This window comes from Aythya ferina (assembly GCF_964211825.1).
Source record: "Aythya ferina genome assembly, chromosome: Z".
NCBI lineage: Eukaryota > Metazoa > Chordata > Aves > Anseriformes > Anatidae > Aythya > Aythya ferina.
The window spans coordinates 62,273,071-62,288,113 of NC_140299.1; the positions used below are offsets into that span (position 1 = coordinate 62,273,071).

Here is a 15,043-nt window from a genome sequence, read left to right on the forward strand (position 1 = left end):
CTGAATGCTCATGTGTGCCAATAAATTATTTCCCATCAGAAACAATATGACCAGTAACAATGATCACTAATGTCTAATACAACATTAGTTACTGTTTTTACACCAGTCATGCACATTTAAGGTGTGTTTTGACTTCCAAGAATGATCTGAATTTTCAAGTGTCTTACTTAGTGGGATCTTCAGAGGTTTTCATGATATGGTATCTTCAGGTGTCCTCATGATATGAGGTTTGATGCTAATGGTTTGATCCTTAAAACCTTTGTCATTATTAAAGTATCTCTTCCTGAAGATTTACAAACTCTCGAATAGACATGGTATTAAGAATAAGCTAAGGAGGCTCTATTTGCTTTTCACTTCCCTACAGAGCTTCTCTCTGCTGTAGCTGGAAAATTCTGTTTTGGGCATGGAGCTACAACACCCAGATTGTAGTGGGCTTCTTTGCTTGCAGATTCTTTTGTAGGATATTTGTACAAGAGCTGTTCTTGGGCATAAGAAATGGACTGATCAAGGAGGAATTCTAGTCATCCAAATTCCAGTATCGCTGAAAAGGTACTTCTGGCTCATGTTGTAGCATGACTGCTACTACAAAATATGATCCTGATCTGAATGGTGTTGTGGCTAAAGTGGCTTCACAGTAAGCCCAACCTCTCCTTTTGTTCTCATTCAGTTTTGGGCTCATGGTAAAAGCCAGTCACTTGCATTCTGTTGTGATTTCTGCAATGTGATTGTTTAAAATAACTAAATCCTCATGCAGTAGGGCAGATCTGTCGTTCTCGTGTATTCTCAGTTCAGCTTCCATGTATTTTTAATATAGTTTAATTGCAAACATGAGGGGGAAAATTGAAGGAAGGTTACCCACAGCCAGTCTGCTTTCCTGGTTTTCTTGTCAGGAAAACATTTAGTTCTTCATCTTCTTTTGCAGACATGTATGAATAGATATTTGCCTACTTTCCACCAACAGAAGGGGATGCAGTGGAGACAGATGAGAAATTTAGCAGTATAGCTATGAGCAGGCAGATCATTCTCAGCACTTGCAAGGAAAGTAGAAAGGATGATGAATTTTTATACCCAGGTTATGGTTAGAAATGTCAGTTAACTTACCTAAAATTAGTGAGTCTTACATTTCTTCTGTGGATTTTGTATGTATGTTGGTGTAGGCTGGTGTCATCCTTTGCTCACGGTTGGACATCAGACTTTTTGCTGCCATGGAATATCTTATTGACTGTAATGGTTGTGAGCACAAAACTGTCTACAACATTTTGAGTAGCAGCTTTGTGTTTAAACCACTGAAGATAACAGGGCTGGCAGCATGCAGTGCGACCTTGCTTCACTTATTGATTTGTAGACTTCTTTAAAAAATAGTAACTTAGAGAACAGAGCATCTAGTTCTGTAAACTAGACCGATTTGATGAAGCTGTAACATTCACATAATTAACGGGGTAGCGGCAAGAACTGTGTATGCCAAGAGGCATTTGACAGAATATGATGGGATTTTTTAATTATTGTTATTATTTTTAATGTTATTTATTTTTGTGCTGATGAAGCCGTTTCAGTCATAGTTAGGAGTGATCAAGTAAATCACCATTTTGCTTATAAACAAATACAGGTAAATACTTGGAAAGAAACATGTGTCTACATTATTTAATATGATGTTGAAAGTTACCTTCTTAAAGATATTTTAACTTAATCTTTGAAGCAGTCTGAAGACTTTATCTGCTACGTGGTTTAGCCAGAAGCTCACCTCAGACCTTCAGGAGTAACAGGTATGAAACAAACAGCGGCTTTGTTTCTGCTCTTTCCCAGCTTTACCTGCCAGGGTGATTTACAGGGGCAGTTGTTGCACAAATACTTCCATGCAGGCAAGATTAGTTCATGACTATGTTTATGTAGATTTCTAAATTCACAACTCCACTCTCTCTCTCCTGCTGCCCAATTCTTGGTTTTCTAAGAATTGGTCCCACTGTAGGACAACACTTAAATACTTAGGCTTTACATTTCATTATTTGAAGTTACTTTAAACATATCCTCAAATGAAGTTCCCAGCTTAACTGTATCTGAGGTGATGAAAACACTACGGGGACTTTATAATTCCAGTTGTGCTGATGGGTATACACCAGAGTCAGTTAAACGGAAACTCACCAGTTAAGAAACAAACACACAAATTTTCCCAAATACCCAGCGTATTTATGTCATACATAAAAAGTAAGGGAGGAACTGAGAAGATAGATTCTTGTGCATATGATGTGTTGGTGCCAATTGTTCCATAAAGACACATTCCTAAATTTAGAGTCACAGGTGCAGGTGCACTCCTTTGGTAGAACAAGTGAGTAAGCTCATTTTGTCTGGCTTCAGATTCAGCCTTTCTTCTTTTGATTTCTGTGTCCCCTACTGACTTGCAAGAATATTGCCAATTTCTTCAGTAAATACATCCTTTTTTTAATTGGTTCCCATTTCCCTAGTAGTAATGAAGCTGATCGTCCCTGAAGACAGTGAGGCTTCTCTCACATTGGGAACAGTGGCAGATGGCAGCCGTTTTGAGAGATGGCAGTTCTTTATGCAGTGATCTGTAGAACATATTATTTTTAGTACTGAATGAAGAAAAACAAATCCTAAATGAAGGATTGTAAAATAATTATTTAACAACATAAAAATATTGAAATGTAGATAGTTCTCCCCAGTGAATTTTGCTTCTGCGAGTGGATTGTAGAATCAGAGTTACTTTATTTTTGAGGTACTTGAAATGTGGGAAAATATAACAGACCATTAGGCTTCTCACACAATGTATTCTAAAAATTAGTTCAGTAAAATAGCTCTGTTGTTTTGTGGGCAGATATGCTGTGTTCTTCAAACACAAAGTTTTGGAATTGTTGTTTCAGTATGGAAATTCGTTCACGGTGGCCACTTGCTTATATTGGTGAAAGTGCAGAGGGACCCAAAGCAATTCATTCAATATTTTTTTGCAACTTTCCCTTTCAGGTGTAGTGACGCTGGCATAGCTTGTGTCCTGCTGCGCTCTCTGAGCAGCGAGAGTGAGCCAGGAGAAGCAGGGTGCACCGCGCGGTGGTGGCTGATGGAAGCTGGGTTCTGAACAAGCTGTATTTGGGTTGGCTTAGCTGGTGAAACATTTCCTGGCACCTTGCAAGAGCCAAACAGCCTTGCTCTGTCCTTAGATTGTTGCAAAAAAAGCTGAGTTTTAAAACTATGTATGTTTTTCATTCCATTGCTGTCAAATGTACGAAGCAACTGTTCTGGATTGTTCTGGGTCACCCAGCATGTTCTCTAGTAAACATGGCTGTTACATAATAACATTTCTTTTTTATTTTCCTCTTCATTTTTTTTCTTACTTTCTATGCAACAGAACAATAAATAGTGTAAAGCAAGAAAAATAACTTACATGTATTTTCCCATTTTGCATGCATATGCAAAAAAAAAAAAGGAACAGGAGTCTCATCTCCACTGTTCTCCCTATCTTATTTTTCCTGCACTTATGTTGTCTTCAGAAATTCATTAAGTCTTGCTCCTGTATATATGCTTGGAGAACATTTTTGACTATCAGCCCCAGCCACAAGAGCTTGTGGGAGCTGTTGGTGCTGGATGGAACTCTTTTAGACGTGGTAGCTTAAGGAAATTGTTTTCATTGTGTTTTATGCAGCTGTATAGAGTGGGATCTGAATCTCTCATATAATGGAATAGCTGTTAAATGACGGATGATATTGCAATGAAGAAGTACCTGAGCGGCAGGAAACTTCGTAGGAACTTCTTATTCATCAGTTTAATTCTGTCGTTCACTGGTGGGTCTACTGAATATCTCAAGTGAATGTGGTAACCCTGAGTGCTGGACTTTCATTTCTGGACCTCTGATTAGGTTCAGAGGCTCATAAAAATTTATGTAACTGCATATCTCCCTGTTGATTATAGATCTAAGGAAACTTAACTGTGAGTGTTTGAGCAAGATTCCAAACTAAATTAAATTAGGACAATGCTTTGTGAAATATCTTTTTAATAATTAAAATGAAAAAAAAAATCTGTTATCAGCCCTTTTTATTAATAGTAATAAACTCATTAATTATTTGATATTGTTATATATACAAGCTATGACGATTTCATAGTTGGATGTGTAAGTACACTTTTCTCAGGGGGTTCTTCCCTGTAACACTGGGAGAGAAATCTGGATATTTAGGAATATAATTTTTTTTCCTTTGGAGTCCTTGGATGTCATTTCTTAACACTGTTCTCTGCGTAGAATGTTACCGAGTAGAAAGAACAGCAGATTTTGGAGCATCTCACCTTGTGTGGTTTGCTAATGCATATAAGCACATAGATATGGAGGGAACTGTATGAAAAGAAATTACATTTTCCAACTTACGTGATTCTGTGGCTCTACAAAATCACCCAGAAGTTGCCGGGTCTTGCAATAGTCCTTTGGCTTTGTATGCTGCCAGGGGCTAAGCTGCTTCACAGTTGTTTGGGGCAAATGATAGAGCTGAAAGTCTATCCTGTTTCATTGAAAAAGGTTAAGTAATGCCTCTGAGTAGTTTTGGAGAGGAAAAGCAAAAAAGAGTACTGTCAGTATGTGATTTAAAACAGAGGGAAAATACGTCTAGGCATAATTTAGATTTGTGGAGTTACGATTTAACTCCATGCAAGATTGTGTGATTGTAGATGTTCTATTTTTTGAGAAAAAAATATCAAAAAGTATTTGGGGTAAGTTTTTTTGTAATGATCTGAGGGACAGAGGTTGAAAAAGATGTAGACAAACCTGGTAAGAGTGTTGATAAGCACATATTTGTTTTTGAAGTGTTCATGGTTATGTTCCTTTATGTGGCTGGCCTGCCAGAATAATTGTGATATATTATTCATGTGTATTTTAATGTGCAGGTTTTGATGCTGCACTTCTGAAAACATGGTGCACAAGGACTGTAAGTGGTCTGAGACTTTTACACATCACTTCCAGAGATTGCAGGGTTTAACGCTGTCTTTGAGTGAAGTATTTTGAGCCTGCTTAGCCACCCGCACACATTAACATGAAGTTTTATTTACACGCTTTGACATTCATAGGGTTTATAGCAAGATATTGGTAATTTTGAAAAACTTGTGCATAGAGGTAAAAAAAAATATAAATATACTATGCAAACAATGATTTTTATACTGAAACTGAGTAGTGGACATTTACAATTATCCATCTAACTTTATAGTTTTATAAGTAGGAGTGTGTACATATATCACTGATAAAAGTTTAGCATGCCCATTTGAAAAAAGTAAGTTTGTTTTGTTCAGAAAATAGCTATATGCACTAGATCTATATCCTCCAGGGTCCATTTCTAAGAGAAAGTTTGGTCATAACTCTGGATGTATTAAATACCCCAGTCTTTAACCATTCTAAATATGGATTTTTAAATTAAACATTTGCAACAATGTGTTTGTGAGCACACTTGATTTCCCTTCTGCAAGGAATGTTTCCAGGAGTACACCTGATGCTACTTTATCATTGTTTGTAGCTTCCCTTTTGCTGCTGTGTTCATGTATCCCTAGAGTTGTTCAGCAGGCTAGTGATACTATTTTTGTATGTTTTTTTTTTTTTCCCTAGAAAATGGCTGATTTCTTTGAGCTTTGCATTCACCAGTGTCCTCTGATAACTTGCTATGAATCTTTTTTGATATACTAATGATCTACAAAATCAACTTCTCTCCTTTTGTTTTAAGAAGCTTCAGGGAGTCCCTGATCTAAGTTGTTATTTTGTGCATTCTGCCTACTCTGAATGTTTTATTTCATATCTGTAATTATATGAATTTAACAAGGTGTTATGTAAATAGGCACGCACCATATAAATGTCTATGATCTGATATTTATTTTTATGCTTTTACTCTGTGACATGACAAATAACAAGCTTATTTGTAGTAAAAGATTGGTTTAAGTCTTAATTTTATATATGACTTGCTGGAAATACATTAGATAATTTCAGATGAAAATATTTTTTTAAATTTGTGTTATAGAATACAGATGAAGTAAAAGGTAATGCTGTATTTGAAGAACCTTGCAGAACACTGATGAAGCACTTACATTACATTTCAACAATAAAGTAATAATTATAATAAATTGGAAAGCTATGAGCAGGTGTAACGTCTTTGACCTTGACCAGAGGAGTTTGGCCTTGTCTGTGGAGGGCAGCACTCAGTCCCTACAGGAAGAGTTTGTTCACTACTTTATTATGTTCTTTTTTTTTTATTATTACTAGCATCATTCTCTATTCATACAGGAGTAGTATCTGAAGATTAATGCATGGTTATTATAACAGAAATGACTGAAAGCAGCTGAGAGGGTATATGCATGCATGTGCCCTTTACATTGTGCTGTTCAGGTGTTCTTTCTCTTCTTCATTCACCTACCTTTCTCACTTTCCAAATAGGAAACACGCCCATACAAGCAAGCAGGCATTCACAAATATTGTTGTATCTTCCCAAATAAAAGTAAAATTCACATTTAGTGGGTTGCATAATTGCAAGTATATAAAATGTACATGAAAACCTGCACTGACCCATATGTTTTTTTTTTCGCATGTCCCAATTCAGTTGTCATTCACAGCCTATTTTACAACCCCGTACTTGTTTCAGAGTGTTTGATATCCACCATGGTTTGAGTGCAGAGACACATCGCTATATGAAAATTTGCCTCAAAAATATGTTTTTGAGGTGTTAATAATTTTATGAAATAGAAATATTTTTACTGGATCTGTGGTCTACTGTGGCTTTGGGTGTTTTTTACTTTCCATGTTTTCTCTTCCTAAATATCATCATATGACAGCTGAAGATATTATCACTTTCAAGTATTATTTTTCTTAGAAGCAATTGGTACAGCCATAACAATCAAGGGAACTTGATAGGGATCTATGTCTGCAAACATAACCCGTTTTACTGTGCACTGCTGCAAAACTTCTTTCTTTGTAGCATGTTAGGATTTCTTCTGCTGACAAGTGAATATGTTCTCATGTATGTATTTTGAAATGCAGCCTTAAAGTTTGTTTGTTTGTTTAAAAAATTCAATGATTAAATAAAAAAAAAATCTTTACAAAGTAAAGATTTGTAAAGATTTTTACAATTGTAAGATCAGATTTTAATATCTAAGGTTAACTCAGTGTTTTTCTATGCTAATTTTTTAATTGAATTCATACTTAAGGTATCATTTTTCTGGAATTGCTATCTGCATATAGTACTACTTTTGAAATTTATGAAGATAATAGGTAAAAAGGACTGGCAAAAGATGATTGCTCTTTTCAACAAATTATGCAGTTTTAAAAGAAATTTTAAAACATTGTCTATTCAAAATGCAGTTGAGAATGCTTAGCCATGCTGTTCACTTGCGCTTTTCACCAAGAAACCACACAGTATTTGAGAGATTTTATATTATTTCTTTAAAACAAACAAACAAACAAAAAACCTCTTTAGTATTCATCTGTATTCTGGATGCTCTAAATAACTGCACCTCTCTACAGCTGGTTTACCACTCCTATGATCTGACTGACAACATTTGGAACCTAATCACAAGAACCAAATGGACTCAGACCTTACAGTAATTGAAAGTTTGTCCCTTCATACCAAATAGTACATTTTCTAAGTGCAAACCACTCTCTTTTGTTAATAAATAAACAGATTGGTTTTCCTGTCAGTATCAATTTTACATTTATGCCTAGTATACGAAGTTGGCAGAGTGATCACATGCAAAAGAATGCGTATGTGCTTGTACTGAAGTGAGTGTGCTTCTTTAGCTTAATTCAACACTGTGTTTCCTTGTTGTTAATAGTATTGCAGTGGAGTGTGGTGGGTTGACCTTGACCAGTAGCCAGATGCCAAATCAGTTGCGCCCTCACTTCCCCTTCTCAGCTGGACGAGGAGAGGAAATAGAGGGAAAACTTGTAGGCTGAGATAACAGGGAGATCAGTTACCAGTTAGAATTGACTTCGGGAAATTTGATTTAATTTATTGCAAATTAAAAGTAGAGCAGGGTGGTAAGAAACAAAGATGAAAACTAAAACACATCCTTCCCTGTCACTTCTTCCCTGGCTCACCTTCACTCATTCAGTCCCAACTCCGCTACCTCTTCCTCCTCAAGCAGTGCAGGGGTGGTGGGGAATGTGGGTTGTGGTTTGGCCATTATGGGGCCTCTCTGCCACTCCTTCCTCCTCACACTTTTCCTCTGCTCTTTGGGTCTTTGTGGGTTATAGTTTTGTGGGTTATAGTTCTTGTTGGGAGAATCCATTCCAGTGTGGGCTTTCCACAGGCATCGGTTCCTTCAGGAAATGTCTTCGTGCTCTGTCAGGGTCCTTCATAGGCTGCAGGGAATACCTGCCTTACCATGGTCGTCTTCATAGGCTACAAAGAGAGTTGTCTTACTCAAGCACCTGGAACACCTTCTCCTCTTTTTTTTTTTTTTTTTTTTTTTCACCTTGATCTTTGCAAGATTGTTTCTAATGCCTTTTTTTCTCTTTTTTTTTTTTTTTTTCCCCCCGGTCACTCCTCACTGGCTGTGCAATATTTTGCCTTTTCTTAAGTATGTTTTCACAGAAGCAGCAGCAGGCTCAGCTGTGTCCTGTGGTAGGGACATTGCAATGCAGCCCCTAACCTCCTCTCACAGAGACCACCTTTGCAGCTTCTCCAGCTAGCAAAACCTTGTCACCAAGACACAATTCAGTAAGGTAGAGGGAAAGAACATAAAGGGATGAAAGACAGATCCACAAATGTAAAAATCTGTTTTGTCTTGTTTCTTACTGTGGTTAACTTTATTTTGTTAGCTGTTTTTTGAAAGACATGCTGAATGTATTGGGAATAGGATGCAGAGTGTATTTTTGGTCTCTAAAAACCATAAACAGAGAGATCAAGCTTGTGTTTCTAAACTCTAGGAAATTCATGGGACTGTCACGAGCTGGAGGGGACCCACAAGGATCACCAAATTCAACTCCTGGCTCCACACAGGACTACCCAAAAATCAGACCATGTGTCGGAGAGCAATGTCCAAATGCTTCTTGACCTCCGGCAGGCTCTGTGCCGTGACCACTGCCCTGGGGAGCCTGTTCCAGTGCTCAACCACCCTCTGGGTGCAGACCCTTTCCCTAAACTGAACAGCCCTATCTAGATTCAGGCTGCAGTTAAAGTGAAGGTCTTCTCCTGTCACCGAGTTTATATCGTCTTTGTCATTATGGGTTATATCTGTTTTTGACAAGTTGCCTATTTTACATACTCTCTACTAGCGACAAATACTGTTTGATGAAGCATTTATTTAGTAAATCATCAGGAACAACATTTATTAAACAGCATGAAATGTTTCAGTACTTTTGTTCCTGGGTGGTAAAGTGAAGGCTTTGATTATGGAAGAGGCAACAAATGCATTTGATTTTCAGCAACTAATAGACATCTCCTAGTTGCCTGGTCTGCTCTGATGTTTGCAGGCTTTTGCTTTTCAAATTTTAACTATGAGATATCTTTGTGCAGTTTCTGAGGTAGTTCTGTATTCTGCATTGGTCTATATTGGTACTTGAAGTCTGAAGAAAGCTTGGATAGCTCCTCTGAAGCTATAAAATCACCCTGGCTGAAGCATGGGTATGATAAAGGGAAAGCTTAACCCTGCACCTTAGAATGTTCAATTTGTAATTTATGTCTCCACTTAATTTTTTCTCAATTTTATGAACTTTGAGTTAGCAATTGATTTTGAAGGCACAAGAATCAATTGATCCAGAGTTATGTTTTATGGGAAATGACAAAATACGAGGAATTCATAGTAAGTAATATGTGAAAATTGCATTTCACATACAGTTTTAAAAATAGTGCATGAAAAAAATCTTTTTTTTTCCAAAATTATAGTTTACTTCATAGCAATGTAGTAATATCATTTGCTGAAATGGCATATTTATTTTCTTTTTAGTGGTCATTGGCAGCTCTGAAAGCTATGGTATTTAAAAATGGAATTATAACAAGGTTTGTTAATGATGTACTAAAGTTAACCTTATATTTTATTATTTCAGTTGTTCATGGTGGACAATGGAGCAGATGACTGGAGAATAGCCATGACTTATGAGCGTATTTTCTTTATCTGCTTGGAAATACTGGTGTGTGCTATACATCCCATACCTGGGAACTATACATTCACATGGACAGCCCGGCTCGCCTTTTCTTACGCTCCATCCACAACAACAGCTGATGTGGATATTATTTTATCTATACCAATGTTCTTAAGACTTTATCTTATTGCCAGAGTTATGCTTTTGCATAGCAAACTTTTCACTGATGCCTCATCTAGAAGCATTGGAGCATTAAATAAGATAAACTTCAATACCCGTTTTGTTATGAAGACTCTAATGACAATATGTCCAGGAACTGTACTGTTGGTATTTAGTATCTCATTATGGATAATTGCTGCATGGACTGTCCGAGCCTGTGAAAGGTAAGGTTGTTCCATTTGTTTAGCTCTTTCTTTCTTTCTTTCTTTCTCTCTTTGTATTTTAATCTCTTCTTTTGCTCCCTCAGTTTTGTTTTCAGGAGACCTAAATACTTAATGGAAAGGAGCTTCTAGGCACAGGATATTTGAAGAGCTGGTTGGATTGTAGTCTGTGTCACAGATTGTCAGGAATACTTTGCCTTTTAATCTGAAGTAATTGTGAAAAGAGGTTTGTGCTGTACAGGTTACTGTGGCATTACAACTTGATTCCGATGTTTTGCTATAACTTAAGATAAGTTTACTAAACACAGTGGACAGATATGTATAATGTCTCTAACAGTAGTTGCTGATACTTTGCAGTGATATCAGCTTTCATTTATTTGTTTGTGAGTAGTAATTTATTGAGGATAAGATAGATGAAATAGCAATGTAAAATTCCAATAGAAATGTTTGTTTATCTATTTATTTATTTATTTTGGTTTTGAGGTTATAGATCTGTTTAAGGAAAATAAATATAACATGCAAAAATCTTGTTGGCAAGATATAGAAGAGGCAGAAGTTACAATAATGTAACTGCTTTTTCTTCCCCTAAAAATCTGAAAAAGTACATTTGAGAGTCAGACTTCCATTCATTTCACGTGGTTTTCCAAACTCCCTTCTCGCTCTCTTCAGTATTGGTGCAGAATAAATAGCCATCAATGCTGACACCTTGAAAGTGAGTTTCTCAACACACCTTTACAAAAAAAAGAAATGAGCTTTTGATTGGATGGGATTGTTTAGGAATGTGAGAGGTTAGTTCTAAGGAGACAATTATGATGATTCTTTCTGAAAGACTTGACGGATGAATTTCAGCTAACACAGGCTAGAAGACTTCTACATATTTAAGGCATTTCAGCTGCTGGGTGCTGAAATTTTGTTTTTCCTCTTCCTTACCTTGTCTGCCTATTTTGGAAACAGTTTAGGGGAGTTATGTGTTTCAGTTAGCTGATTTAAGTCAGCGGTTAAAGCGCATGCCAACTATTATGGCCAGGTTATTTGCAAAAGTTATTCCTTGGATTTTTTAATTTCTTTAAAAAAAAAAAAAAAAAAAAAAAAAAAAAAGCTGATCATCAGAATAGAGATTATGTTGACATCACAGCTTATATTGTTAACGTTGCCAGAATTGTAGAATGTAGCTTATTACAGTAGATGCTTTATATCATGTTATGGGAAGACAAATAATTTAAGCATATTCTAAAAATGCTGGGTTAACAGTGACATATTACAGTTTCAAAATGTTTCACATAGTGGTGGTTGGTGGAGCACTCTAGACATTGAATCAATCTATAATAGTTATATTTTAATAAGCATGTCCTCATTTCATATGCATCTGACTTTTGCAAAGCCTCTTTTTTTGTCTCACATTCTTCACCTCTGTTCCCACGAGTTTCTTTCTGGAGAACTACTACACAGGAATTCCCAAACATCTACTCAGGAATTTCCCAAATTGTCACTTGCAAAGTGGCTCTGAATAACTTCAGTGTACATTGCTGTCACTCTTCTATGTATCACAGGTTTGGTTAGTAACCTGTATTATTATTACAAAGTAGCAATAAAGAGCCTGTGTTAACTTTTTAATAGATGCACATTCAAAATTGACATATAAAATGTGTGCATTTCAGTGAAAATTTCTGAACAAGAACTGAGGCACTTCTGCATGTCTGTGAACCTGGGAATAAACTTATTTGTGGAGTCAGGAACACTGAACTCAGGGTTGCAAACAAGGCTGTTGTGTTTTTTTTTTTTTTTCAACTCTGTACTAAACTAGTAATAGATTTTTTACATTTTAAGTTGCAGTTGATATTCTGTGGTTGTTGGTATAGTAAGCTGGATAACCATCAACTCCTTAAAAATCACAGAATCACCTAGGTTGGAAGAGACCTCCGAGATCATCTAGTCCAACCTCTGACTAACACTACAAGTCCTCTGCTAAACCATATCACTAAGCTCTACATCTAAAGGTCTTTTAAAGACCTCCAGGGATGGTGACTCGAAACAAAACACAACAACAAAAAAAGTTAAATATAATTACCTTCTGTCAGTGGAATCCAATCAGAGATCACACTTCTTCAAATTTAACAAAATCATTAATTTTACCTTTCAAAAACACTAAAAAAGCTATGTTTTGGCTTTGGAAGTTTGTGTCGCTTATAATAGTTTCACTCACAATTTGTGTGTTTTGCCTCAGATTTTCCGTTGAGGCAGTATGTGTTCTACCAAATTAATGGTACTCGCACTAGCTTCCCCTTACTAATTAGTCTACTGAAAACCTGTACATTCATAGCCCATACAGAAACATAAATAGCCCCCCCAAAACAAACAAACAAACAAACAAACAAAAAACATACCCTCTCAGGTGAGAACCCCCAGATCCCATATAGATTTGTTCTATATAGGACAGTTCTTAGCACTCTGCTGCCTGAAGTTAACCATCCTGTTATTCCATAGCTATAGACAGATATAATAGCTATTTGTCACAGGAAAGGGCAAATATGGCCACTGAATCCATTCTGTGTAGGGGTTATAGTCCTGAGAGGATGCATCCCAAGACCTTAATGGCTTTGATTTGCTCTACAGTTGGTTTCCACTAATTAAATACATTTCTTTCACCTGTTCATAAGTTGTTGTGTTTTTTTTTTTTTTTTCTCAATTTTATCTAGAAGGAATCTGTATTTGTTAGAGTAGACTATTTTATGTACTCAAAATGATCCTGAAAATAAGTGTTAGCCTTAGAAGGATTATTTACTGTTCTGCTTGATATATGTGACATTTTGACACATTTAGCAGAAATTACAAATTAGTCAGCAGTTTGGTGGCATCTTTTTTTCATAATGGGGGAATTTACATGAAATTTAATGTTATTAAACAGTTCTCAAAATCACTCCAACACCAAGCTCTTGAGGTAGTGCTGTGTAGTATTTTTATGTAAAGCTTTGCAGTAGTGTTTTCAGTATTTCTGTATTGTGTCCAGGCCACCCAAATCAGAATGAGACGATGGAGATAAGATTTAATAGTCAGATTAAAGTATTAAAATAACGTAATGGAAATTTAAAACTCTCATGCAATTTCCAGTGTCCTTGATGAGGGTGGGGTGGCCTTAGGCAGTGTCCTTACTGTGAGGTTATGAATTCTCAGCAAATGCCCTTGCTACTGAATGAAAGCAAGATTTTGAGACTTGTTGTTCTATTCAAAATTGGATTTTTGTCCTTGCAGGCTGTTCTGCAATTGGGACAAGAGACATGGAAGCACTGCATTTCATAGTGAGGAAGGTAACATGAAGGAGCATCATTATCCATCTCTTCTAGGAGAGCTGTGTGGAGGCAGGTTATGGGTTGAGGCAGATGAGTTCACCATCCTGTGATGTTCTCAATAAAGACTTTGCTGCTTTCATGGTCATCTAACTGATCACTTGACATACGCTGAACTAAGGCAGGACATGTGTCTTTCTCAGTGCCTTAATAGCTGTATTGTTAGCTCCCAGAAGGCTAATTATAGCAAGTGACACTTTGGGTTGATGAGCAAGGTATTTTCCAGCATTGCAGTTTAAGGTCATCCATGAGGGCAGAATGTGGTACAGATAATTATGGTGGACAGCCCTCATACACGGAGTGCAAAAGGGTTGCCAGTGCTCCAGAGTAATGTGGCTGAGGGAGTTTGGGAAGAAAAGATGGGGAAAACACTGCAGTCAGAAACTCTTGCTTTTACTTGTATTTTTTTTTTTTTTTTGGTCTGATTTGAGAGGAAGATTACATTACACAGGTTTGAATATCTACCTTTTCATTGCCAGCATTGGTATATTGCTGTCTGTCATACGTGGGTTTCATAATGAAAACCTAAATTTTTTATTAGCCCTAACTCAATAGAAGTTTGTGTTTATAACATCTCTGAGGCACATGATCTGGAACACTTAGGAATATATTACTTCTGTAGATGAATCATGAGCTCTGTAAGCAGGTTCCTTTTTGCAGTCTCTTATACTGATCTTGTTATTGAAATACCTCTGAGCATGGTAGTCAGTTGTTTATAGCTGTTAAAATAGAACTACTTGGTTTCTCAAGAAATTATGTTAATATGCATAGCAATTATCCTTGAAAAGTCTGACAAATTTGCTTCACACTTTTGGAGAAGATGCGTCTCTGCTGTGAGATTTATGTTTTGCTAGGTTACATAGTGTAGTTACAGAGTGTGGATGCTATTGCTGATCTTTTATTTTTTTCTGTGCAAAGGAAAAAAGAACCTTGCCTTCTGAATGCATAGATGGCTGTAACGTACCCTGTGTATCAGGGCAACGTGAGCCACATTTGCCCACATCACACACTGTTGGATGTCCAGAACGGCCCCTATCACATGCCCAGAGTTACTGTGGATTTACAGCAGCAGAACTGAGAACAGAACTGTATTTTCTGCCTCCCCAGAGAGCACAATTTTGGCACCATTTTTGATTGTGTTTGTACCACTCCCCAATGCCCAGCAATGAAGTCACTTCAGATTGAGTGGTTTGTTTAGTCAGCATTTCTTCCTCCCTCAGCTTCTGCTATGTATTCTTTCCTTGAATCAACCAAAGCAAAACATCAACAAA

General features: G+C 36.8%; 1 protein-coding gene across 5 annotated transcripts in view; it reads left to right on the forward strand.

Annotated features, from left to right (window-relative positions):
* Positions 1 to 15,043, forward strand: part of KCNN2 (potassium calcium-activated channel subfamily N member 2) — a gene marked incomplete at its 5' end in the record, with an annotated part of 79,578 nt that overhangs the window by 9,742 nt on the left and 54,793 nt on the right. For all 5 annotated transcript variants that reach the window (XR_014687262.1, XM_084504456.1, XM_084504457.1 and 2 more), the window contains one exon: positions 10,013 to 10,431. Coding sequence is in view for 4 of the 5 variants with exons in the window: in XM_084504456.1 (XP_084360582.1) it covers positions 10,013 to 10,431 (419 nt within the window). The remainder of the gene's footprint in view (positions 1 to 10,012; positions 10,432 to 15,043) is intronic.